The 25,344-nt window shown below is 37.0% G+C and overlaps 1 protein-coding gene across 3 annotated transcripts in view; it reads left to right on the forward strand.

Annotated features, from left to right (window-relative positions):
• KAT6A (lysine acetyltransferase 6A) overlaps window positions 1-25,344 on the forward strand; it is a 111,890-nt gene that overhangs the window by 63,147 nt on the left and 23,399 nt on the right. For 2 of the 3 annotated variants that reach the window (XM_070598761.1, XM_070598763.1), the window contains 5 exons: window positions 41-122; window positions 2,398-2,533; window positions 3,873-4,189; window positions 6,602-6,720; window positions 25,169-25,284. In XM_070598761.1, coding sequence (XP_070454862.1) covers window positions 41-122; window positions 2,398-2,533; window positions 3,873-4,189; window positions 6,602-6,720; window positions 25,169-25,284 — 770 coding nt within the window. The remainder of the gene's footprint in view (window positions 1-40; window positions 123-2,397; window positions 2,534-3,872; window positions 4,190-6,601; window positions 6,721-25,168; window positions 25,285-25,344) is intronic. The other variant, XM_070598762.1, reaches the window with a different exon arrangement.

Below are 25,344 nucleotides of genomic sequence, written 5' to 3' on the forward strand. Positions count from 1 at the left end.
TTCAGAAGGTTAAGCAGAACTGTCCTTTCTCTTTTTTTAGGATAACATGCTCTTTTGTGATTCCTGTGACCGAGGTTTTCACATGGAGTGTTGTGATCCACCACTTACCCGGATGCCAAAAGGTGAGAAATACTTTCTGAAAACAAACTGGCAATGTAAAGGGGCATGTTAGTGAAAGCACTTTTTATCTACTTTGCTACAATGAAAGAATAATTCGCTTGTTTCTCTTTGGGATTGTATAAGTAGGAAGAGAGCTGTCACCTTAAAGATGGGGATAGTCTGTTTAGTCATCCTAACATTCTTATGTAGTATGGATTTATTACTATTTCTCTCTATTTTCAATATTTAAGCGTCCATGGAAGGTGAAGTGGTTCATTTCTAAATATTTGCCAGTCCTATAGCTAGAGGATGAAATACTTGCCTTATGTAATATTTTGAAGTATCTCTTTCTTTACAGGAAAAAAATGAAATTGTATTAGGTCATGTTGATTACATCACTGCTCATCACTTGAGGGGCCTAGGGTTTGAGAGTCTCTGGTTTATTCAAAACTTAAAAAAAAACCAAAACACTTTTTATAATTTCCAAACAAATAAGTGCCCAAATCATAAGAATACAGCTTAATGTTCTTCTCTTCTTTTGACTCCTGTTTCTTGAAAGGTATTTAGTTGAGATGTAATTGCCAGTGGATTAGACTTCCATCTTATCATATACTTCTAGTTTCTTAAAAAAAAAAGAATCCAGTTAGTCTCCTCTGCTTTGTCTTAACACAAATTCCATTTTCAACTCTGATTTTCTGATTTATAGGTTTCGTAAGTAAAATGCTTATAGGATATTTGATGTCTGGAGGAATTTTCCTTTTGATGGAAAGGGACTTACATTTAGGTGTAGCCAACTTATTCCACCTTAGAAATTTATTTTGAGTACATCTTACGCCACTCTATTGATTGAAAAGTCTTACATTTTATATATATTGGAAGAATAAGTACTCCCCTTTCCTACCTCTTCCATTTACTTGAAATCTGGACAAAAGGCCTTCTGAGAATCTTTCAAGATAAGAAAGATTTTCTTAGGACTTCATTCCTGTGTGTTGAATGCCTACAAAAAAGTTTTATAGCAGCTTAAAGCAGGAAACATTTTATTTTGAAATAATTTCAGACTTAGAGAAAAATGGTTAAAAACAGTACAGAGAATTCCCATTGTACCCTTTACCCAACTTGCCTTAATGTTAACATCTTAGGAAACCATAATACAATTATTGAAACCAGGAAACTAACATTGATATGGTACATTAACAGACAGACTTTATTTGAATTTCTGGTCCAGAGTCCAATCCAGGATCTCACATTACATTTAGTTGTCATATTTCTCCAGTCTCTTCCAGTCTGTGTTAATTCTTCGGACTTTGTCTTTCTTGCCCTTGACACTTTTGAAGAGTACTAGTAAGTTATTTTGTAGAAAGTCCTTCAATTTGAGTTTGTCTTTTGCTTTATCATGATTAGATTATCATGAAGTTTGACAAGAATACCACGGAAGTGATGTTGTGCCCTTTCTTAGTGCATCATAACAGGGATATATTACACTGGTATGTCTTATTACTAGTATTGTTAACTTTGATCACTTGATTACAGTGGAGAAATCTGATCGACATTGTAAAGTTATTCTTTTTCTGCTTTGCCCACTAATTTTAGCATCCATCATTGATTCTTGCTTCACCAGTTTTTACTGTGGTGTTTGCATAATGATGATCTTTGTATTTCCATCATTCCTTTTATGTTCATTAATTGAAATTCTGCTGTAAGGAAGAGCCGTCCCTTTCTCTCATTTATTTATTTGTTTATTCAATTATTTATAGCACTGTGGACTCATGGATGTTTATTTTATTCTATGGATTATAAGCTATTGCTGTGATTATTTCTGTTTTTTCTCAGATTGACCCAGATTTGGCTATTGGGAGCTCTTTCAGGTTGGCTACAGTGTCCTTTTGACATGCCTGCATCATCTTTTGAGCACTTCATTTTCTGGCACCACAAGATATTCGTTGTATTTTTCCTGCTGTACTCCTGGAATGAGCCATTACTCTATGGAATCTTGGCTTCTTTTCTTGTAGGATGGTAATTAGAAACCAATATCTGAGTGCTAGATCCAGAACAGGGATTTTTAACTGAGGATCAGTGGACTTCAATGTGGCCTTCAGAATACTTGTGAATCTCTGCCAATTGTTTGTAGAATTTTGTGTGTATTTACTTTTGTGTTTATTTTTCTGGGGGGCTTTCATCAGATTCCTAATGAGAGTCCTTGACCCGAAAGAAGTTAACAACTCCTGGCTTAGAGTATCTGAACACTGTCAGTGTATTTATATCTATTGTGCTGTTATGTGGAATTTTCTTTCTTAATAGGCATGTGGATATGTCAAATATGTCGACCTAGGAAAAAAGGACGAAAACTGCTACAGAAGAAGGCGGCACAGATAAAACGGCGCTATGCTAATCCAATAGGACGTCCAAAAAACAGGTTAAAGAAACAAAACACGGTGTAAGTTGTACTTGTGGCAAGGTGAGGGGAGAAAAGGATAGGGTCTTCTCTATAGTGTAGGATTCACTTGTTTGCTTTATGAAAAAGTTTCAATTCATAGAACTCGCACTTTTATGTAGTAATAATGGCTAACACCTTTTGAGCCCTTTAATAAAGTACCAAGGCACTGTTCTAAGTGCTTTACTCATGTTAAATCATTTAGTTCTCCCAACAACCCACTGAAATAGGTGCTCTTATTACTCTCATTTTTCAAAGGAGGAAACTACAGGATAGTGATTAACTTGTGTAAGTTTGTAATAAGTGTTGAATTGGGATTAAAATCCAAGTAGTCTGGCACCAAAGTCTGGCTCTTAACCATTGCCTTATATTGCTTCTCTTACATGAAAAACAAGAACGAAAAAATTATGTTATTGTAGCATTTCACAGATTCTTCTCCTGATGTAGTCTTGGTAGTTTTATTTTTATTAGGTGTACAAATCACTGAATAGCTTCTTCTATTGAGGTCACAGCTAAGTCCTGTTTCTGTGTCCTGATGTAAAATAATGTAAGCTTTTCATCTATTAGCAGAAATCAGGGATATAATTATCCCTTATGGACTAGGAAACTGGGCTATGTCTGGAGGAGGTGGGGCAAGATTCAGTCACTAATTGTCTTTTTTTTGAGTATCTCTAGTAATTCACCTTTGATGATGTAAAATACCTCTAGGCCTGTGAACCTCTCTTTATTCTCAAAAATTTTACCCACCTTTTTCTACACTTAAGACTGTCTTAAAAGTGATATAACTGAAGTGAATGGGCATTTGCGGGTTGAAATGTACAGAACCAGTATTGTAGTTCATATTTTAAATCTTAAATCAAGGTTTAATTCTCCCATAAAATGATCTTTTGATTCCTGACTTTCAGAGAGTAACCTGTCCTTGGGTTTAGAGGTAAAGGCATAACTTTGAGCTGGTGCAGAGGTCATAGGACCTTCTACCTGGAAGGGTGGTAGTTGTCCTCTGGTCTACCTCTCATTTTACAGATGAAGACACTGATGTTTAGAGAGAATGGGATTTGTCCAAGATGTACAGCTAGTAAGTGGTAAAATTATCACTCAAACATGCCTTCTGACTCCTGACCTAGGATTCTTTTCACTGTAAAATAACTAGGCTTCCAAGAAATAGATGTTTCTAATAATAATGCTACTTCTGATTTATATAATATAGTTTATGGAATATTCTTAACCATACAGATTTTTATTATAAAGCTGTGTTATTTACTTATTATGTGTTACATATTAAATGGAAACCTTATAAAGATTTCTTTTTAATAGTTACCCTTTTCCCTGTTTGATTCTTTAGATCAAAAGGTCCCTTCAGCAAAGTTCGAACTGGCCCTGGAAGGGGTCGGAAACGTAAAATCACTCTCTCCAGCCAATCAGCATCGTCATCAGAAGAAGGATATTTAGAGCGAATAGATGGCTTGGACTTCTGCAGAGATAGCAATGTCCCCTTGAAGTTCAACAAGAAAACCAAAGGGCTCATTGATGGCCTTACCAAATTCTTTACCCCTTCCCCTGATGGGCGGAAGCCTCGAGGGGAGGTGGTAGACTACTCTGAGCAATACAGAATCAGGAAAAAGGGCAACAGAAAATCAAGCACTTCAGACTGGCCCACAGGTAAAAGTTTGTTCAGTTAGAAAGAAAAAGTATTCCAAAAGCGTGTTATTTGGAATGACACTAGTTATCTTGAATAGATTTATATTTGATTATTAAAAATTGGTTATGGAATATAAGAACATATTAAACATGCTTATTTAGATGATACTAAAGTGATAACTATGGCAGGAGTTTAGAGGCTAGGGATAAAGTTGCAGAGCAGACAAATAGAAGCTCTTAGAACCACAAAGAATCTGCCTGTAGAAATTTGGACTATGACCTTGAATGAAGGATAACTTTACATTTCCTAAATTACAAAATAAATCATGTGATGAGCATCCTGATGCTTACTTTATTCCCAGAAGGAAATTCGAAAGAGTATGGGTGGATAAAATGCTGCTGATCTAAGCATAAGGAAAAGACCAAAATATGTGCAAACATGGTAAGGTAACATTGATTTTTCTACTTCAAATCTTGGGAAACGTAGTTGCAATTGTTCGTGGATCACACTTAAAAAGAGGGAAAGAGAGAACAATAGCTCCAGGCCATTTGCTTGTGTGTCAGGTTAACTTGCCTAGTTTTCAAAGTGGAAAACATCTGTGAAGAAGACTTTATAGTGTGGCACATAATTCAAGTCAGAGGAGGAAACTTGGCTTAGCTGTCCAGATAATTAAAGCTTAAACTAGTCTCTGCTGTTGAGTGCCTTGAGTTTAGAGAACCTAACCTTGTATAGGAAGTAGAAAGGGCCCTTAGGAAAGTAGAAGGAAAATAGAAGAAGAAGAATGGAATCTTAGATCACATGAGCCAAAGGTATGGTGTGTCTCGTATACTACAAGAGAATTTTTAACTTTGATTTCCTTCCCTTGAATGTTCTGTTGGTTTTTGTATTCACTGTTCCGTCATTCCTGCTTATATAAACGGTTGATTGGTCCAGTGCAAGCAAGAAAATCCTCATCATTGTCAGGTCCCCGTTTTTATGCTGTATTGACTGACTTTTTCCTAGAGTGGCAATCAACTAATTACTCTTTAAGCATTGAAGTACTTTTCATGTCTTTATCAGCTATGTAGACTGTAGATAAGCTTCAATCTGAGCATGTTTATCTAAGAAAATATGCAAGCCATTTAGGCTGGACTTAGAAGGAAAGAATCTCATAAAGCAGATTCTAATGAAAGACATTTTTGAATTAACCATTTCACAGGAGATGGATTATTAGAAGAATCTACTGCAAAGTTTTAGAAATAGAAATTATTGGGGCAGATGTATAAAGTATATGGAGAACCAATATTGAGCTGTAGGCATTGATGAGAGCTTTTGCTTTAATTGGCTTTATCATATTCTTTATGAATTGTAGAGTTTAAGCAAGTCTGCACCATCTGATACAATGCCATTGAATGCTGTGCTAGATCTGTGCTTGCATCTGTCTGTGTTATGCACTAGGGGGCATTAAAGTCACATGGTGTCTTTAGAGTATATGTATTTATTTTTCAGTTTGAGAATATTGTCAACGAGTCCTTATCCTTTTTCTTCTTATACTAAATGAATAACAGACAGCCTATATATGCGGTTGATTTGAAAAGAACTGTCTGTCACTAATTGGTCTTTTCAGCCACACTCATACAAAGAGGAAGTGAGTCCATCAGCAGTGTCATCTTCAAATGCAAAGGATAATGATCTACATAATCCCCCAATACTCCTTTCACTAATTTCTTTGCCCATTTGAGGAAGATGCATCATTTAGTGGATGATTATTATAATTTCTCATACTCACCCAGAGGATTATCATCTGTGATCCTCAGGTTTGTGGAGTTTGTGCTTTAAAAGGGCACCCAGAATGTGAGGGGAGTTGTTACTTCTTGACGTCAGTTAAGGTAGCTAATATGAAGGTTATCTTTTTGCTGAGATAAGAGTGTGTTGGCCTTATGAAGATTGCAGGATCATCAAGAATTTTAAAAGGAGCAAATTTTTCCTATTTTGCTCCCAAGTGATGAAAATTATGTCTTCCTATAACGTAAACTTCTTCCACACTACCCAAGAATTTGAATGTTGACATGTTAAACTCGTACTAAAAGTGTTATAGCCATACTGTTTCAAAATAAATTTCATACTCCTTAGACCTTTTTCCTGTTCTGCTTTTGTATGTATTGTAATATACTAAAATGTAATCTCTTTTAATGAAGTTTAAATTTAGTTATGTAATATTTTAAAAAGCTTTAAGACAATTAAAGCTTTTCGTTATGAGGCAGATATGATGTGTTCGTATTCTTTATTGACTGGTGCTCTTTCTAGGAGGCAGTTTAGTGTTGTCGTCCTCTCTGTTACATAAATAATATTAAGGTCTTCAAACTGAAATAAAAACGTCTGAAATTTTTTCTAGTTTGTGTGTTAAACTAAGGATAGCATTAATAACGTGTGAGCCCTTTCTTTATGTGCAGACAATCAGGATGGCTGGGATGGCAAACAAGAAAGTGAGGAACGGCTTTTTGGGAGCCAGGAAATCATGACTGAGAAAGATATGGAGTTGTTTCGTGATATCCAGGAACAAGCACTGCAGGTACAGTCGGATATTCACATTGTGCAATCAACAGTTTGTTCATGGATGAGAAACAGGAGTAATTCTACAGTCACATGTCGTTTAATGACGGGAATACATTCTGAGAAATGTGTCGTTAGGCACTTTCATTGTGTGAACATCATAGGCTGTGCTTACAGAAACCTAGATGGTATAGCCTATTACACATCTAGGCTATATGGTACTAATCTTATGGGACCACCATCTAATATATAATTAGTCATTGACCAAAACATCGTTATGCAGTGCATGACTGTATTGTGGGTAAGGCAGTAACAGCAATTTATTTATCCGTCTGATCTGTGAATAGACACAGTTGTGCATATACATAGTTCTAGTTAAGGTGTTCCTTTCAAACCCATCATGACTGCTTTGGTTTTGTAGATAAACACATTGCTTTGACTATCTCTGTTAAATGAGCTTCGTTTATTTATTTTCTGTCACATGTATGAAGAAGAGTTTGGGATTTGACCAGCCAAGCAACAAACAAAAACCAAGTTTCTCTTGAGTGATGAAACACCCATATTCATTAATTCAAGAAATAATTATTAAATGCTTCTACCTTAATCCTTTGTGACACATAGCAAGATATAAATGTATAGACAAAGAACCTACTTAATGTGCCAGATGCTGGAGATGCCAAAGTGAATGACAGGATTCCTTCTCTCAAGTATAGTCTAAGAGAGACTAGTCATAAATAATTTCATTAATGTGAAAAGTTTAATTATATAATACATGGTATTTTGGGAGAATAGGGTCAAGCATCTCTCTCTGCCTGGGGAGGTCAGAGGAAGATTCATTGAGGGGAAATACTATTTGAGCTGGTCTTAAAGAATATGTAGGAGTTTCTCAGGATGACGAGAAATGGGGTCCTGTGTAATCAGAAGGAACAGAAGTGCAAAGACTTGAAAATGGTGGAAAACATAGAGAACATAGGGTGTAGATAATGGCAAGCGATGAGATTGGAAAAGTGCAGGAGCTCGATCACAAAGGCTCTTGCAGACTGTGTTCATTTGCCTTTTGTCTTTTCCTTCTTTGCCACCAACTCACTATGTAAGCCAAGTCGAGTTCTCTCTTTTACCTTGAAAATAAGAATTGATAAGGCTGGTGCTGGAGATTCCTGTTGTGTAGGTGAAACTCTGGATTAAGAGACCCGTTGGTGAATAGATTGTTTATATAGATCATGTGAGTATTTTTGAAAAATAAAAACAACACTATAAACAGCTAACATTTTCTCAGCAGTCTATCATCTTACAATTTAACAGAGTATTGGCAGTGAGTCGGATGGATCTAGGTTCAAGTGTTGGTCTGTCGTTTACTAACTTCTGCTTTGGGCTTAATATCTGAAGGCATATTTCATTCTCTACCAATAAGTAAAACAAAAGTATTGTAGGTACTATGGTAGAAATTTACATGGAGTTCAGTGGGGATTCAAAGGAGCTCGGAGTAGTTAGTTCTTCCTTTTTTGAAGCACTTTTTTTTCTGAGAAAGTTGCAGACATAATGCTAATACTCCTTTATTCCTACTTTTTTGTGTGTATTTCCTAAAAACAAGAACATTCTTGTACATGATGAGAGTATGATCATCAAATCAAGAATTTAACACAAAGTATATTATCTAATCTAGAGATTGTATTCATGTTTTACCAGCTGTACCACTAACATTTTTATAACTAAAGAAAAACACTTGTTCTGGTCCACTATCCAGTCTAGGATCGTGTGTTTCATTTAGTTGTCACGTCCTTTAGTACCCTTTAATCTGGAACGTTCCTTAGTCTTTAACTTTCATGACCTTGATACTTTTGAAGAGTGCAGGTCATTAATTTCACTGAATGTCCACACTTTGAGCTTGTTTTATATTTCATCATGTTTAGATTTAGGTGATACACTTTGGGCAGAAATAACACAGAGGTGTTGTGTCTTCCTCAGTGCATTATATCAGGAGGCATGTAGTATTTATTTGTTCCATTACAAGTGATTTTAACTTTGATCACTTGGTTAAGGTAGTATTCTGCCATGTTTCTTCTCTATAAAATTATTAAGTATCTTGTGACAATACGCTTTGAGACCATGTAAATATCCTGTTTCTCATCAAACTTTTACTGATTAGATTTGGCATCCAGTGGTGATTCTTGCCTGAAACTGTTACTTTGTTGGCTGCTAAACAGATGATTTTCTAATTCCATCATTTCTTTTACGTTTATTAATTGGCATTCTGGAAGGAAGAGCTTTTTCTTCTTCCCATTTGTTTACTCATTTTGTTTAGACTTGTAGATTCTATTTTATGAGTTATAATTTGTAGCTATTATTATTTATTTTGATGCTCAAATTGTTCCAGATTTGGGCAGGGGGAGTTTCTTCAAGCCAGCCCCTGTGTCATTTTGACATCTCTCTTATTCCTTTTTTTTTTCCTTCATAGCCAGAGATTGAGAACGTTTATTGTAATTTTAATCCCTACCTCACCTTTGACTTTTTTTTGTATGTGTGACTTTGTCCAATTTATTCAACTTATTTGGTGATTTTTTTTTATTGAGATATAATTGGTGTATAACATTATATTAGTTCTAGGTGTGTAACATAATGACTCAATATTTGTTTATTCCATCATTCTTATTTACTTTTGGCCACAGCAATATGTTCTAGGCTCTTATTGTTCTAGCTTTGGATGGAGCCATTTCTCTATGAATCCCTAGTTCCTTTTAGTGGAGAACGGGAGGAAATGACAGTTCTCTTCTTTTACTTGCTTGGGCCCAAAGTGGTGTCATCCTTGATTTTTCCCTCTCTAACTCATACTCCATATTCAATCCATCAGCAAATCCTAATGATTCTACCTTCAAAATATATCCAGAATATGGCTACTTTTTACCACTTCTACCTTTATTACTTTGGTCTAAGCCACTATCATCTCTTGCTTGGGCTATTGTAATGTCTCCAGACTAATCTCCTTGCTTCCACTTTTGTTCCTCACCCCAATCTCTAGTCTATATTCTTTATACAGAGGCCAGAGTAAATATTTTCAAGCTTAAGTTAGATCTTACCATGCCTCTGCTCAGAAACCTTCATCATCTTTCAGTCTTGCTTAGAATTTTTAAAAACCAAAGTCTTATCCTTGTTTTAAGACCCAATATGATCTTTTGCCAGCCTCTCTCTTTGGCGAGTCCTTCCCTTTCTTGCCCTTGTTCACTTCACACCAGCCACAGGCCTCCTTCTCTTCCTCAGACACACCAAGTACACTCCTACCTTGGAACCTTCGCACTTACTGCTCTCTCTGTCTGGACTGCCCTTCCTCTAGTCTGGATATCTAGTTGGCTTACTGCTCACTCCATTTAGGTCTCTGCTGATGAGTCACCTTATCAGAGAGGCCTTTCCTAACTCCCAAACTAAAGTAGCATATGTTTATCCCCCCATATCACTCTTTGTCCTTTTACCTGCTTGCTTTTCCTGTATAGTACTTATCACTTCTTGAATTTAAATATTTATTTCTAGAATATAAGGGCCTTGAGAACAATGACTTTCTTTTTGGTCATTGCTGTATACCAAGTACTTGGAATGTGGTAAAGTCTCAGTAGATATTTGTTGAATGAATGGATATTTGAATGAAATTTTCTGCTAGGAGAAATGGGGCAGGAGTTGGAATAATAGGAGTGTGAAGAGAAAGATGACTAGGAAAGTTAGAAGGGATGTTGAGCCTTGCTGAGGCCCAATGGAGACAATATAAATTTGTTGACAATAATCTGGCTAATTAGAAGTTTCTTCCAGCATTTGATTAAACTTAAGATTGTCCATGTATGTATCTGGCACCAAGGAAGTAAACAGGTACGTATTTGAATTCTAATTTGTGCTTATTTTTTTTTTAATTGAGTTATTGATAGGTTACAATCTTGTGAAATTTCGATTGTACATTAATGTTTGTCAGTTATGTTGTAGGTGCACCACTTCGCCCTTTGTGCCCACCCCCCAGCCCCCTTTCTCCTGGTATCAACTAAACTGTTCTTAGTCCATAATTTTAAATTCCTCATATGAGTGGAGTCATACACAGATTATCTTTCTCTCGCTGGCTTATTTCACTTAACATAATTCTCTCAAGGTCCATCCATGTTATTGCAAATGGAATGATTTTGTTCTGTTTTGCAGCTGAGTAGTACTCCGTTGTATATATGTACCACATCTTCTTTATCCATTCGTCTGTTGCTGGACACTTAGGTTGCTTCCACGTCTTGGCTATTGTAAACAGTGCTGCAATAAACATTGGAGTGCATAGGACTTTTGGGATTGCTGACTTCAAGCTCTTTGGATAAATACCCACTAGGGGGATAGCTGGATCGTATGGTAGTTCTATTTTTAATTTTTTGAGGAATCTCCATACTGTTTTCCATAGTGGCTGCACCAGTTTGCATTCCCACCAGCAGTGTATGAGGGTTCCTTTTTCTCCACAACCTCTCCAACATTTGTTACTATTAGTTTTAGATATTTTTGTCATTCTAACAGGTGTAAGGTGATATCTTAGTGTAGTTTTGATTTGCATTTCCCTGATGATCAGCGATGATGAGCATCTTTTCATGTGCCTATTGGCCATCTTCTTTGGAGAAATGTCTGTTCATGTCTCCAGCCCGTTTTTTGATTGGGTTGTTTGATGTTTTGTTGTTGAGTTGCAAGAGTTCTTTATATATTATGGATATTAAGCCTTTGTCAGATATATGACTTGCAAATATTTTTTCCCAGTTAGTGGGTTGTTTTTTTGTTTCAATCCTGTTTTCATTTGCCTTGAAGAAGCTCTTTAATCTGATGAAGTCCCATTTGTTTATTCTTTCTATTGTTTCCCTTCTCTGAGAAGGCATAGTGTCCGAAAAGATCCTTTTAATACTGATGTCAAAGAGTGTACTGCCTACATTTTCTTCCAGAAGCCTTATGGTTTCAGGTCTCACCTTTAGGTCTTTAATCCATTTTGAGTTTATTTTGGTGAATGGTGAAAAAGAATGGTCAATTTTCATTCTTTTCCATGTGGCTTTCCAGTTTTCCCAGCACCATTTGTTGAAAAGACTTTCTTTTCTCCATTGTATGCCCTCAGCTCCTTTGTCAAAGATAAGCTGTCCATAGATGTGTGGTTTTATTTCTGGGCTTTCAATGCTGTTCCATTGATCTGTGCACCTGTTTTTGTACCAGTACCATGCTGTTTTGATTACTGTAGCTTTGTAGTTATGTTTTGAAGGCAGGGATTGTGATGCCTCCCGTTTTGTTCTTTTTTCTCAGGATTGCTTTAGAAATTCAGGGTCTTTTGTTGCCCCCTATGAATTTTAGGATTCTTTGTTCTAATTCTGTAAAGAATGTCATTGGGATTCTGATTGGGATGGCGTTGAATCTGTAGATTGCTTTAGGTAGAACGGACATTTTAACTATGTTTATTCTTCCAATCCATGTACATGGAATGTCTTTCCATCTCTTTATGTCGTCATCCAGTTCTCTCAGAAAGGCCTTGTAATTTTCATTATATAGGTCCTTCACTTCCTTAGTTAAATTTGCCCCAAGGTATTTTATTCTTTTTGTTGCGATGGTGAATGGTATTGTATTCTTGAGTTCTTTTTCTGTTGGTTCATTACTGGAGTATGGAAATGCTACTGATTTATGCAAATTGATTTTATACCCTGCAACTTTGCTGTAGTTGTTGATTACTTCTAACAGTTTTCCAATGGATTCTTTGGGGTTTTCTATATATAAGATCATGTCGTCTGCAAACAGCGAGAGTTTCACTTCTTCCCTCCCTATTTGGGTTCCTTTTATTCCTTTTTCTTGCTTGATTGCTCTGGCCAGGACCTCCAGTACTATGTTAAATAAGAGTGGTGATAGAGGGCATCCTTGTCTTGTTCCTGTTTTCAGGGGGATGAGGTTCGGTTTTTGCCCATTGAGTATGATGTTGGCTATGGGTTTGTCGTATATGGCCTTTATTATGTTGAGGTAGTTTCCTTCTATGCCCATTTCGTTCAGAGTTTTTATCATAAATGGCTGTTGGATCTTGTCAAATGCCTTCTCTGCATCTATTGAGATGATCATGTGGTTTTTATTCCTCAGTTTGTTGATGTGGTGTATCACATTGATTGATTTGCAGATGTTGAACCATCCCTGTGTCCCTGGTATGAATCCCACCTGATCCTGATGTATGATTCTTTTGATGAATTGCTGAATTCTGGGAGCCAAAATTTTGTTTAGAATTTTTGCGTCTATGTTCATCAGTGATATTGGCCTGTAGTTCTCTTTTTTTGTGGTGTCCTTGTCAGGTTTTGGTATCAGTGTGATGTTGGCCTCATAGAATGTGTTAGGAAGTGTTCCATCTTCCCTAATTTTTTGGAATAGCTTGAAAAGGATAGGTATTAAATCCTCTCTGAAAGTTTGGTAGAATTCCCCAGGAAAGCCATCTGGTCCTGGGGTTTTATTCTTTGGGATGTTTGTGATTGCTGTTTCAATCTCTTTCCTTGTGATTGGTCTGTTCAAATTGTCTGCCTCTTCTTGAGTGAGCTTTGGGAGATTGTAGGAGTCCAAGAATTTATCCATTTCTAATTTGTGCTTATTTTTATTGGCAGTGCACTAAAATTCTGATGATGGTTTCTCCATGAGGTTCATTCATTTAGTATTCATGTGCCTGGTGTGCTACTAGAGCTATAGGGTGCACAAAAAGACATAGATTCTACCTTTATGAAGATTGCAGTCTCATGAAAGAGACACAATAAACAATCCTACAAATCTGTAATTACAAGTGATAAGTAATAGGAAGAAAATAAGAATGCATTAAGAGATTGTAATAGGAACTTGCTGATCTAAATGCTGGCAGTTGGTATTCCTCTTTTAAGGAAGTAGTAAATTACACACAGACCTAAAAGATGAATAGAAAGTTGGCAAAGAGCTAGAGAGAAGAGTGTTCCAGACACAGGGGCCTACCTGTGTAAATGTCTTGAGGTTAAAAGAACTTGGTAAATTTGAGGAACTGAAAGAAGGCCAGTATAACTAGAGTACAATGAACAAAAGAGTCACACACGATGAAGCTGGAGACATGGCTGAGGGCATAGGTTAGGATTTGGGTTTTTGTTGTAATTGTAGTGGGAAACCATTGAATGATTTTTAGCAAGGAAGTAGCAGGAACAGATTTGCATTAAATTCTTTTTCTTGGCCTCTGTATGAGGAATGGATTGAAATTAGGCAAGAGTGGAAGCAGGGAAACCAGTTTAGAAAGTTTTTTAATGATACAGATGAAAGTAGATGGTAGTTTATACTAGAGAGGTGGCAGCGCAAATGGGAGAGAAGTAGATGGATTTAGAACATATTTTAGTGATGGAATCAGCAGAACTTGGTGATAGATTTGATATGTAGTTTGAAGGAGCAAGAGGTCATCAAGGATGACTCCCAGGATCTCTGACTTAATGTAATAGAGAATGTAGGTTGAAGGCAACTGGAGAAGTTACTGTTGATTAGATTAGACGATGTTTTGAATAATAAAAGCATTCATAAAGACCTAGATATGGTATAGTAGAGGCTGCTTCAACCTTTGTTTCAAAAATTTTGCAGGAAGATTTTGTTACATGGTCTTAGGCAGTTGTACAGCTGCACTAGTAAGAGATAAATGATAAAAGAGTTAATACTGGAATCCATCCGACCAACAGCCCATCATTTATTGGGTGCCTATTATGGTTTCTTCTAGAAGCCATACTAGATGTAGGGGCTGTGAGTAAGACATAGATTTTATGCTCATAGAGCTTACCATCTAGTAGGAAACATACTGAAAAAAGCAAATCCAATATTTACTTGTGGTGATTATCTTAACTAATTAAAGTTTATCTGGTGTATTATCTAATTAAGTCAAGAATTACTGAAATGTTTATCAAGATTTTTATCAAAAAGGATCATCCATTAATTGGTTTTGATTTTGTTTTTTTAATTTCAGGGGAAGTAAGGATATAGTTTGCCTGGTACTGTGTCCCATCATTAGCTAAACAATGAACACTTCCTTGAAAAGAGCCACCTCTGAAAAGAAAAATAGAAGCAAAAAAAATTGGTAGTACAGGCTTTTCTTCTGGAATTTTATTTCAACAGTGATCTCATGAGCTTAGAGGAAATGGTTTTCCTTAAAAGTTCTATCACCAGAAAGAAGCATTTGTATTCATTCATTCCGTTGGAGCATAACAGCCTTTTTGAAATTTATGGAATGATTTTTACATAAAATATCAACAAATCGCATGTTATATTTCCCTACTAATTTTAATACTTTCTAATTTTGAAGGATTTGATTTTTTGTGTGTGTGGTACTAGAAAGTTAATAGCATTTTTGAAATCTGTGTGGGCTATTGAAATAATTTTCTTCTATGGATAAAGAATTGAACAGTTATTAGAAATGAAATAAACTAGATTCAACAACTCTCTTTACCCTATGAGGTAAAGATTGTTATCCTCATTTTATGTATGAGGAAACCAAGACTTTTAGTTGAGTGAGTTTCCTAAAGTTATATAACTAGTAATGGCAGAGGTGGAATTAGAACTCAGGCCAGTGGTGATTTCAAATCCTATGTCCTTAATCAGAATAGCATCCTGCATTACTCTGTAAAAAAATGTTATGGAGGCATCAAAATCATAAGGTATGGACTGAATGCAAATAAGAAAAGATACATAGGAAGGTAAACAGTGGCATAGAGTATCAATTAATGTAACTCGCTGTATTAAATGATACAGACTGTTCCATATGTTCACAGTATACTAAGATTAGTAAGAAATGATGTAATCTGAAATGATCACAGAAGAAGTAGGCTTAAAGGATGATTAAGGATTTAGGTAAATTGAGAAAATGAGGGCTTACCAGGTGAAATAAACATTAACTTCAGCTTTGAGGGATAATTGACTACTATTAATACAAGAGGCATTGTGATTATTGGTCCATCAGATTAAAAAGTATTTGAGGGCCTACTATGTGCAAGTCACACTGTGGAGATGATGTAGAAAACGCAATAGCTTCCCATACAGGTATTATAATAGACAGTCCTTGCTTTCATGGCACTGAGTTAATGGAAACATGCCTATCAGAATTGTGTCCATGCTTACTCACTTCTGTGGTGTCTGAGATCTGATCTCAGTTCTGATGTGCATAAATTTCAGTTAACATGACAGCAGGGAAAGCAAGGACTGCTTGTAGTTTAGTTTGAGAGATAAAACAGAGTGGACATTTGTTGGACAATGGTAAGATATATATTGAATTACTAGTTTAGGGCTGGATTTTGGAGGATTTTGAAAGCTAGTAAGAGAACATCAGTCTTGTGCCAGGATTTTAAGGTGTCCCCATGAGTGCTTTTCTGTTGTTGGGGTGACTTCTCCTCGGTACTGGTGAAATTAGGGATGGGGAGTGGAGGGCTGTTTTAGTGTCTTAACGCATTCACCCATTAGTTGTAAGTCACATATTAAAGGCTGTTTATGGGCCAGCCCCGTTGGCCGAGTGGTTAAGTTCACACGCTCTGCTTTGGTGGCCCAGGGTTTTGCCAGTTCGGATCCTGGGCGCGGACATGGCACCACTCATCAGGCCACGCTGAAGCGGCGTCCCACATGCCACAACTAGAAGGACCCACAACTAAAATATACAGCTGTGTACTGGGGGGATTTGGGGAGAAAAAGCAGAAAGAAAAATTAAAAAAATGAAGTCTGTTTAGATGTATTTTGAGTTCTTTTCATTTGACAATTTAGCACAATTTTACTGAGTATTTATTAAGATAGTGGTTAAGAGCTGAGGTATTAGACACAGCCTGCACTGTTCAAATCCTATCTCTGCTGAGTGACCTTGGTCAAGCAAGTTACTTAATAGGTTTGTTGAAAGGATTAAGTGAGTTTATATTTGCAAAGTGCTTAGTGTGTCATTCATGTAGTGAGCACTAGATAAATGTGAGCATCTGCTTGCTACCTTAGTGGCAGGTGCTAGAAATACGTAGATAAATAGAAAAATGTGTCTCTGCCATCCAGTTGAGGAGTCATTTATAAACAAATAATTAAAGCCATGTGGTTAGTGATAGGTACTCATTAACTGTGTGCCAGGTATTACATTCAGCATTATATATCAATATTTTGCATTTAATGCAGCCTTGTTATTACTTGCTCATTTTACAGATGAACGAATTAAAGCCTTAGAAGGATTATCTTACTAAGAGTTATATAGTTATTAAGTATTAGGATCAGTATTTGAACATAGGCAGTCTGACTCCACATCCTTAACTTTTAACTACTGGTTTATGGTATAATGCTGTCATAGAGATATGCATAAGATGCAGTGAGAATGACCAGGAAGGCATCTGTCTACGGATGTTAGAGGAGTCTTCATCGAGGAGGTGATATTTGAGCAGGGTTGGAAGGCATGAATAAGAATTTACTATTGGATGAGAGGAATAAGACTTTAAAAATAGAACAGTTTGGGTATGAGAAAGCTTATGAACCCTTGGAGCTGCATGTGGTTTGTTTGGCTGGAGTTCAAGTAAGAGATGAGGTTGAAAAGGCGAGTTCAGACCAGATCACAAAGATCCTATGGTCCATATTAAGGAGTTTGTACTTTAGTTTTTAGTTATAGTAGCTTTTTAGAGTAGTTAAGTAACTCTTGAGGAGCTACTGAAGAATTTTTTAAAAGAGGGTGACATGATCGTATTTGCATGTACAAACTCTGCTCTGACAATACAGTGAGCAATGGATTGAAGATGACCTGAACAAGGACATCTACCAGTCCAATGATTACAGTAGTCAGAATGAGAAGTGGCTAGGGCCTAAATGAAGGCCAAGGAGATACTGTAGGCAGAGATTTTGAGAAAGATTTAGGATAGAATGGAAAAGATACAGTGTTGGGTTGAGTCGGGGTTGGAGGAGAGGGTGGAACCAAATAGGTCTCCCAGTGTTGTTCTGTTTTGAGTAGATGATGATACTAACTGTGGGAAGAGGAGTTTTTTTGGATAGAGGAAGAGACCAGGCTTACATAAATTGGGGCTTGTGTGAAATCTAGAATGGAGAAGTTTTGTAGACTGTTGTATATATGGATATGGAAGTCAGGAGGGCTTTGGGTAGGAGATTTGCCAGGGTATCAGCACATAGGTAATAGCTGAAGTTATGATCATAGATAACATTGATTTAACAATAAATGTTACTGAGTACTGGTTACCATGTGTTAGGTACAGGAGGTACAACACTGAACGAAACAGATTTAAAAAAGCTCCTTATTCTCAGGAACTTACAGTTTAATTGGGGTGAGGTTGGGTTAAAGTAAATGGTATACCCTGTGGTAGTGTTCTGGAGAAAAAGCAGGGAAGGGAGGGAGAGAGAGAATTCAGAGGGAAAGGATGGATTTGTACAGTTTTAAATTGTTGGGTTAGAGACTGTCTTTCTGACGTTTAACAGAAACCTAAAGGTGGTGAGGCAGTGAACCATGTGGGTATCAGAGGAAATAGCATTCCAGGCAGGGGAGCAGAAATGCAAAGGCCCTGAACTGGAATTTGTGCTTGGAATGGTCAAGGAAGTACAAGAAGGCCAGTGTGGTTAGAGCTGAGTGAGAATACACTTAGGTGATGAGAGGACAGAAAGGTAATGGGAGGCCAGATTTTGTAGGGTCTTCTAGGCCATCAAAAGGACTATAGCTTTAACTCTGAGTGACATAGGAGCCCTTGGAGGATTTTGAGCAGAAGAGTGACATGATCTGACATAGCTTTTAAAGGATTACTCTGGCTTCTGTGTAAATTGAAGGGGGAGATGCAAAAGCAGAGAGAATTTAGGAGGCTATTAGAATTACCCAAGTAAGAGATATGGTGGTTTGGATCATAGTGAGAGTGGTGGAATTGAAATTCTGATTATGTTTTGAAGGTGTAGTGATGGATTGGATGGTTATGAACACCAAAAATCAGCATGATGCCAGAGTACAGTTGGAGGAGGGAGTTGCCGTTTACTGAGAGGAGAATATAGGTGGAGCAGGTTTGAGGAAAACAAGATCAGGAGTTTGATTTGGGACATGTTAAATTTGAGATTGTTATAAGGTATTCAAGAGGGGAGATATCAAGTAGAATGTGGGATATATGTGTCTGGAGTTCAAAGCACAGGTCTTGGGCTGAAAATTTAAATTTAGAACTTGTTAGCCAGTTGGTGGTATTTAAGGGAATGAGACTAGATGAGATCACCAAAGAAGAGTTTTGAGGAGTCCTGGGACATTCCAACTTTTAGAGATTGGAGAAACTGAGTAGGAATGGCCAATGAAGTAAGAAAAAACCTTGGAGATTATGGTTCCTTAGAAGCCAAGTGAAGAAAATGTTTCAAGAGGAATGAATGGGAAATTCTGTAGATAGGTCAAGTAAATTGGGGACTGAAAAATGACTATCAGGTTTAGTAACATGGAAGTGATCTTGAGAGACAGTTTTCATGATGAGGGAGGAGGAGCAAGTTCAAGGAGAAATGGAAGAAGAGAAATTGGTTATAGAAGTAATATGTGACTACTCTTTTGAAGTATTTTGCAGTGATAGTAGTTGGATGGAGATGTGAGGGCAAAAAGAAGGTATACATTTTTATTAATATGGGAGAAATAACAGTTATGTTTATACTGATAGGAATGATCTAATGGAGAGAAACCTGATGATGCAAAAGAGAGAAGGGAAAATTTTTGCAATGATGTCTTTGAGTAGGTAAGAGAGGATGTAATCTAACGTACAAGTGGAAGCATTGGCCTTAGATAGGAGTGTAGACAATTTAGCTATAGTATTAAGGAAAGGCAGGGTACATAGGCATAGAGGGTAGACTACAGATGTGGCTGTGGAAAGCTGTGGAAGTTCTCCTTTGATTGCTTCCTAGTTTTCTAACGTAGTAGGAAGCAGAGGCATTGGTTGAAATTGAAGATGAGGTAAGAGGTGTTGGAGGCTTAAGGAGATAGGAGAAAATGTGAAATAATCTTTTAGGAGAATGAGAGAACGAATGGAGTAGGGAAGCATCAAGAGCCCATTGGAGGTTAGTGGTTATGAATTACAAATTAAGACTAGTCAGCATGGTTCTGTGTTTTTCTCTAACCATGTTCAGATATGAGAGTGACAGCTTGAGTTATGTAGAGAACTGACTTTAACCAGAGTTGGGATTTTATTGTTGAATCAGGAGAAAGCAAGGAAGTTAAGGATATATGCAAAGATAAGGTACAATAAAAGACCTTGGATTCTAAGCTGGAGAAGGAGAACGAGGGCACAAGGAGAGTGAAAAGCTGGTAGGATCACTGTATTATGGGTCCTGTGGAGGGAAAGGATAAGAGAGCTGAAGACAGAATCCTAGATTTTATCAATGTTTAATGGTAAAGCAAAGGAGATGTCTGTAGAAGAACAGAAAGGCGTAGGGAAAGAAAGAGACAGGAAGTAGTCTGTAGTCACATCTACAGGTCTGAGATGCAGAGTCCTGAAAACTTAAAAAAAAAATCACAGTAGTGCCCCCTTATTCTTGTTTCACTTTCTGCGGTTTCACTTACCCATGGTCAACTGTGGTCCAGAAGCAGATGATCCTCCTCCTGACCTGTCTTTTCACATCATCACAAGAAGAAGGGTGAGTGTAGTACAGGAAGATATTTTGAGAGAGAGAGGCCACACTCACATAACTTTTATTATACTATATTGTTAGAATTTTTCTATTTTATTAGTAGTTGTTAATCTCTTACTGTACTTAAAAACTTTATCATAGGTATGTTTGTATAGAAAAATACATAGTATAGGTAGGATTCAGTACTATCTGTGGTTTCAGGCATCCACTTTGGGTCTTGGAATGTATCCCCATGGATAAGGGGGGACTGCTGTCTTGTAAAATATACATGACATAAAATTTACCATCTTAACTATTTTTAAGAATATGGTTCAGGGACATTAAGTACATTGTTGTACACAAAATACACGTTTTTGTGCAACCATCACCACCATCCGTCCCCAGAACTTTTTTTGTCTTCCCAAACTAAAACTCAGTGCCCGTTAAACAATAACGCCCCATTTCTCCCTTCCCCAGTCCCTGGCAATCATCATTCTACTTTATATAAGTAGAACCATAAAATATTTGTCCTTTTGTCTCTGGTTTATTTTAGTTAGCATAACATCTTCCCATGTTTTGGCATGTGTCAGACTTTCCTTCTTAGGAAATAAAAAAGCTCTAAAAAGGTTAAATAATATTCTATTGTGTATGTATACCACATCTTGTTTATCCATTCATCCATTGATGGGCACTTGGGTTGCTTCCACCATTTGGCTATTGTAAATAACGTTTCTGTGAACATGGGTGAACAAATATCTGAGTCCTGGCTTTCAATTGTTTTATATACCCAGAAGTGAAATTGCTGGTTCATATGGTAATGCTATGTTTAATTTTTTGAGGAACTGCCATACTGTTTTCCGTAGTGGCTCCACCATTTTACATTTCCACCAGCAATGCACAAGGGTTCCAGTTTCTCCACATCCTTGACAACACTTGTTCTTTTCTGGTTTTTTGTTTTGTTTTGTTTTGTTTTTTGATAGCCATCCTAATGGGTGTGAAGTGGTTTCTCATTGTGGTTTGTATTTGCATTTCCCTAATGATTAGTAATGTTGAGCATCTTTTCATGTGTTTATTGGCCATTTGTATATCTTCTTTGGAGAATGAAAAAAAAATTTATAACTCATTTTACAGCAAGATCTCACTTACCTAAACTTTTGTTGGCAAAACATGATCTGAACTGATGTGAAAGTATATATATTCTTTACTTATCCCATTTAATGTGAATATTCATCTGCCTAGCTAAAGAAATATTAATGTGTCTGACTGTGGAGTATTACCCCAAATTCTAATGAGGCTGTTGATTTAAGATACATATAGGTACTGTAATACTTTTCTTTTTTTTTTCCTTTTTTATTTATTTATTTTTTTGAGGAAGATTAGCCCTGAGCTAACTGCTGCCAGTCCTCGTCTCTTTTGCTTGAGGAAGCCTGATCCCGAGCTAACATCCGTGCCCATCTTCCTCTACTTTATGTGTGGGACGCCTACCACAGCATGGTTTGCCAAACGGTGCCATGTCCGCACCCAAGATCTGAACCGGCGGACCTTGGGCCGCCAGAAGCGGAACGTGCGCACTTAACTGCTGCGCCACCAGGCCGGCCCCTGTAATACTTTTCCAATATCAGAAAATTTCAGGATTCCAAAGCATTCTGTTCCAAGGCTTTTAAGATAAGAGTGTGTGAACTTGTAACTTCATTTCTTTGGAAAATAAGCTCCAGCTCAAAAAAACTTACACACAAACTTTTGGAATTCAGAACATTAGTTGAGGACTACACATACGCCGTATCTCACCTCTATCCTTTTTGTTCTTTTCTGTCTTTATGCTTCACTCTTGATATTCCTATCCTGGAGTTTTTTGCCTTTTAATTTCTCTGAGCCATGTTTTTTTTCCCATCTGTAAAGCGGGCGTATTGTTTTCTACTTTGAGGAATGGATTGTGAGGATTAAATGAGATAACTGTATAAGGTGCAGAGTCTGGCTCTGTGGTGCTCCTCAAATACCGATTCTCTTTATTCCTTAAGTTGATGCTCTTTCCATATTGGAGCAGATGAACTCATTCTTACATATCTCTTTCGTCATGTAACTTTTAATCCCTAATGAACAGAATTATTATTATAACCTTTCTATGGGAAATTTTCAAACACCAGAAAGACTTCTCTTCTCCCCAGATTTCACATTCTCATACTGATAATAAGGATGCAGTCCTACCCTCCACTCCCACCTCAAAGTGTCATTCCCCCATGGAGAATGGAAAAGGAAGATCAAGGGAGAGCTGTCTAATGGAGGCAAGGGGAAGGGAGCAGTGCTGTGTCGATAGCAGTTGTAATTTTCGTGTTTGTACCAGATGTGGACTTGAGAGTAGCTTCTATCATGTTTGTACCAGATGTGGACTTGAGAGAAGCTTCTCCTTCTGAGAGGAGTGGCTTGTATATGTTAGAAATTGGAATTAGATAAGTCATTTAATGAAAGTGGAGATTTTGCAGAAGAGAATCTTTTTTCATAAACCGCTAGTAATAAAAGTTTAATTATCTAGATAGGCGTATTTAAGTTATCTTTCGGTTTAGCCCAATTAGTGGTGCATTTAGTGCCCCCCTTACTTTCTTAGATTAAAAGATCTATTCTGGCCTGGAGTGTATGTTATCTTTTAGAGATGGCATATTCACATGAGAAGGAGGGAACAAGGTGACAGAACTGGAGTTAAAAGTTTTAAAAATTATTTGTGCTCTTGATTATATTAGATTCTTGCTTCTTTGGAAAGTTGCATGTTTAATAAAAGAGTATTTTGGCTGAAATTTAAAAATAAAATGATCTAGCAAAGGTGACCTTGTAGTTCAGATTTGACAATTTGATTTTGGCAAGGACTGGGTTAATGAGTGGCTTAGGTGCAGCTCTTGCTTCCTCAGTGCCTGAAGCCTTTGTTAACTTCTAAACCTTAACAAACGGAAACACTGGCTCATGAGGCCTTCACAAGGGATTTGGAGGTGGTGGAGGACAGAGGTAGGTGAGCGCATGTGCCAGAACACTTCACAGTGCAGGAAGGTGAGGGTAGGTGAAGGTGGCGGGGAAGTCTGCCCTGAGTCTAGTTTTACACAGACTTGCTGAGTTGTGGTGATGTGCAAACAATTATACTGGAACTGGATATCTGCTTTCACATTGGGCATCCACCTGGAAGAGCGACGGGCAGCTGATGGGAAAGCTCTCCGACAACAGGCAGTGCCACAGCAGGTGCATGCTTTCAACTTCTGTGCTTCCTCCTTGATAGTAGGCTCAGGAAGTTAGATTTGGTTTCTGATATTTGGTTATTCTGATGTTTTCTATACCACTGTTCTTGTTATTTTGAGCTGTGAAGATAGGTTAAAAGATACTACTTTATGAATTAGAATACTTCTTTCTGGAATGTAGTTTAAAGAACAATGTTTTTAAAATCTTTTTACAGAGTTTTATTTTGGTTTTGAGAAATGAAAAAATCTTATTTTAATCCTGTCTTGTGTATTTCCTTGTGATGTTTGTATTTGGAAGAGCACCAATACTCCTTGGTGTCATAAGTCAGTTTATCCAGCTCGTAGCTGTTTGTCTTTTGTTTTGAGGAGTCTGAGGAAGAGGTTGAGGTTGCACCTGGCTATATTCCAGTATGAAACCTGAGATGAGTCCCTTGGCCTTTTATGAAAAGGAACAGGTGGAAAGACCAGGGAGAGTTTTCAAATGAGTTGTGAAGAACCTTTTCCTTAAATGAAATTATATAAAAATAGTGAATAAAATCTTTTTAGTTTTGTTAGAAGATGTGTATGTGTGTTTATGGGCTCCAACAAGGGACTTTTAATAATCTCTCAGTGGTTTTTAGAGCATAAAGTTGAAGAGTAATTTTGGTTGTTCTTTTGATGAGGAATTATTAATACTTGTGGGTGATAAGGCTAAATTCTAGCTCTTAAGTCAGTTAATGTTTATAGAGTATCCATGATAAATATACATATATATTGTATATATTATAATTATATACATAATATATGCACACATATACATGTATGTATATATGAGTCTGTTGCTGTATTGGGTGCAGAGCAAATCAAATTGCCCTTGAATTTAAGGTTTTGAAACCTGATCTTTGTAGTCTTTAGCAATAGCTTATATTGTATTGTTCGTGTAGAAGTCATAAAGGCTTTTATAAGTTATTCTTTTTTAAGATACTGTAGTTCAGATTATTGCAGGGATGAGGGGCATAGAGATTGTTTTCATTATAAACAGAAGGTAGATAAAAGGGATAACTGTGTGTGTATAACAGTATTTTTTTTCCTTGGGCAAATCTGTGAAGAACTAATAAATTTTAGGGGCAGTGTGAAATGAATTTTGAAGACTCTTTTGATACTTGTTTTGTCATATTCTTTTAATATTGCTCTTAAATGTCTGTTTTCCCAAACCAGAAGATCATTGTTTTCTCCATGTGCTCGCATGTTGAGTAGCTCGTTTCCCGTGTGGTCAGTTGAGACACTCTGTGTATGACCTTGGCAAGTGTGCAGCACTCCCCCCCTCTCCCGGTTAAAAATTGTTCTTTATCTGATATCCCCAGATGCCAGCAGTTTCTCTTTAATAATCAAGTCATCGAGGGAGTGAGTTTAGTTGAAGAAAGTATTTGCAGTATTATCAAATATGAAAAATGCAGTGACATCAGCTGCATTTGGTTCTAAGAGATTTATTGGCATTTTTGTTCTTCATTTGGATGTTCTATTGAGAGAATAATACAGGTTATTTCCAAACTTGTTAGCTTGTTCCTGACATTTTTTGTTCTCCTGAGGAATCCTGAGAAGACAATGTTTAGTTTCAAATCATTTTTTTGGTTCATTTTGTTATCTATCTCAGTGTATTTAATTTAGCTAACTTTTGTAATGTATTTTTTGACTGCACAGAAAGTTGGAGTGACTGGTCCCCCTGATCCACAAGTCCGCTGTCCCTCTGTCATTGAGTTTGGGAAGTATGAAATTCACACCTGGTACTCTTCCCCATATCCTCAAGAATACTCAAGGTATGTTTTGAGAGACCGTTATACCTTCTGTTTTTAGATTCATAGAACTCCAGCACTAGA

The sequence above is a fragment of the Equus przewalskii genome, chromosome 28 (assembly GCF_037783145.1).
Source record: "Equus przewalskii isolate Varuska chromosome 28, EquPr2, whole genome shotgun sequence".
NCBI lineage: Eukaryota > Metazoa > Chordata > Mammalia > Perissodactyla > Equidae > Equus > Equus przewalskii.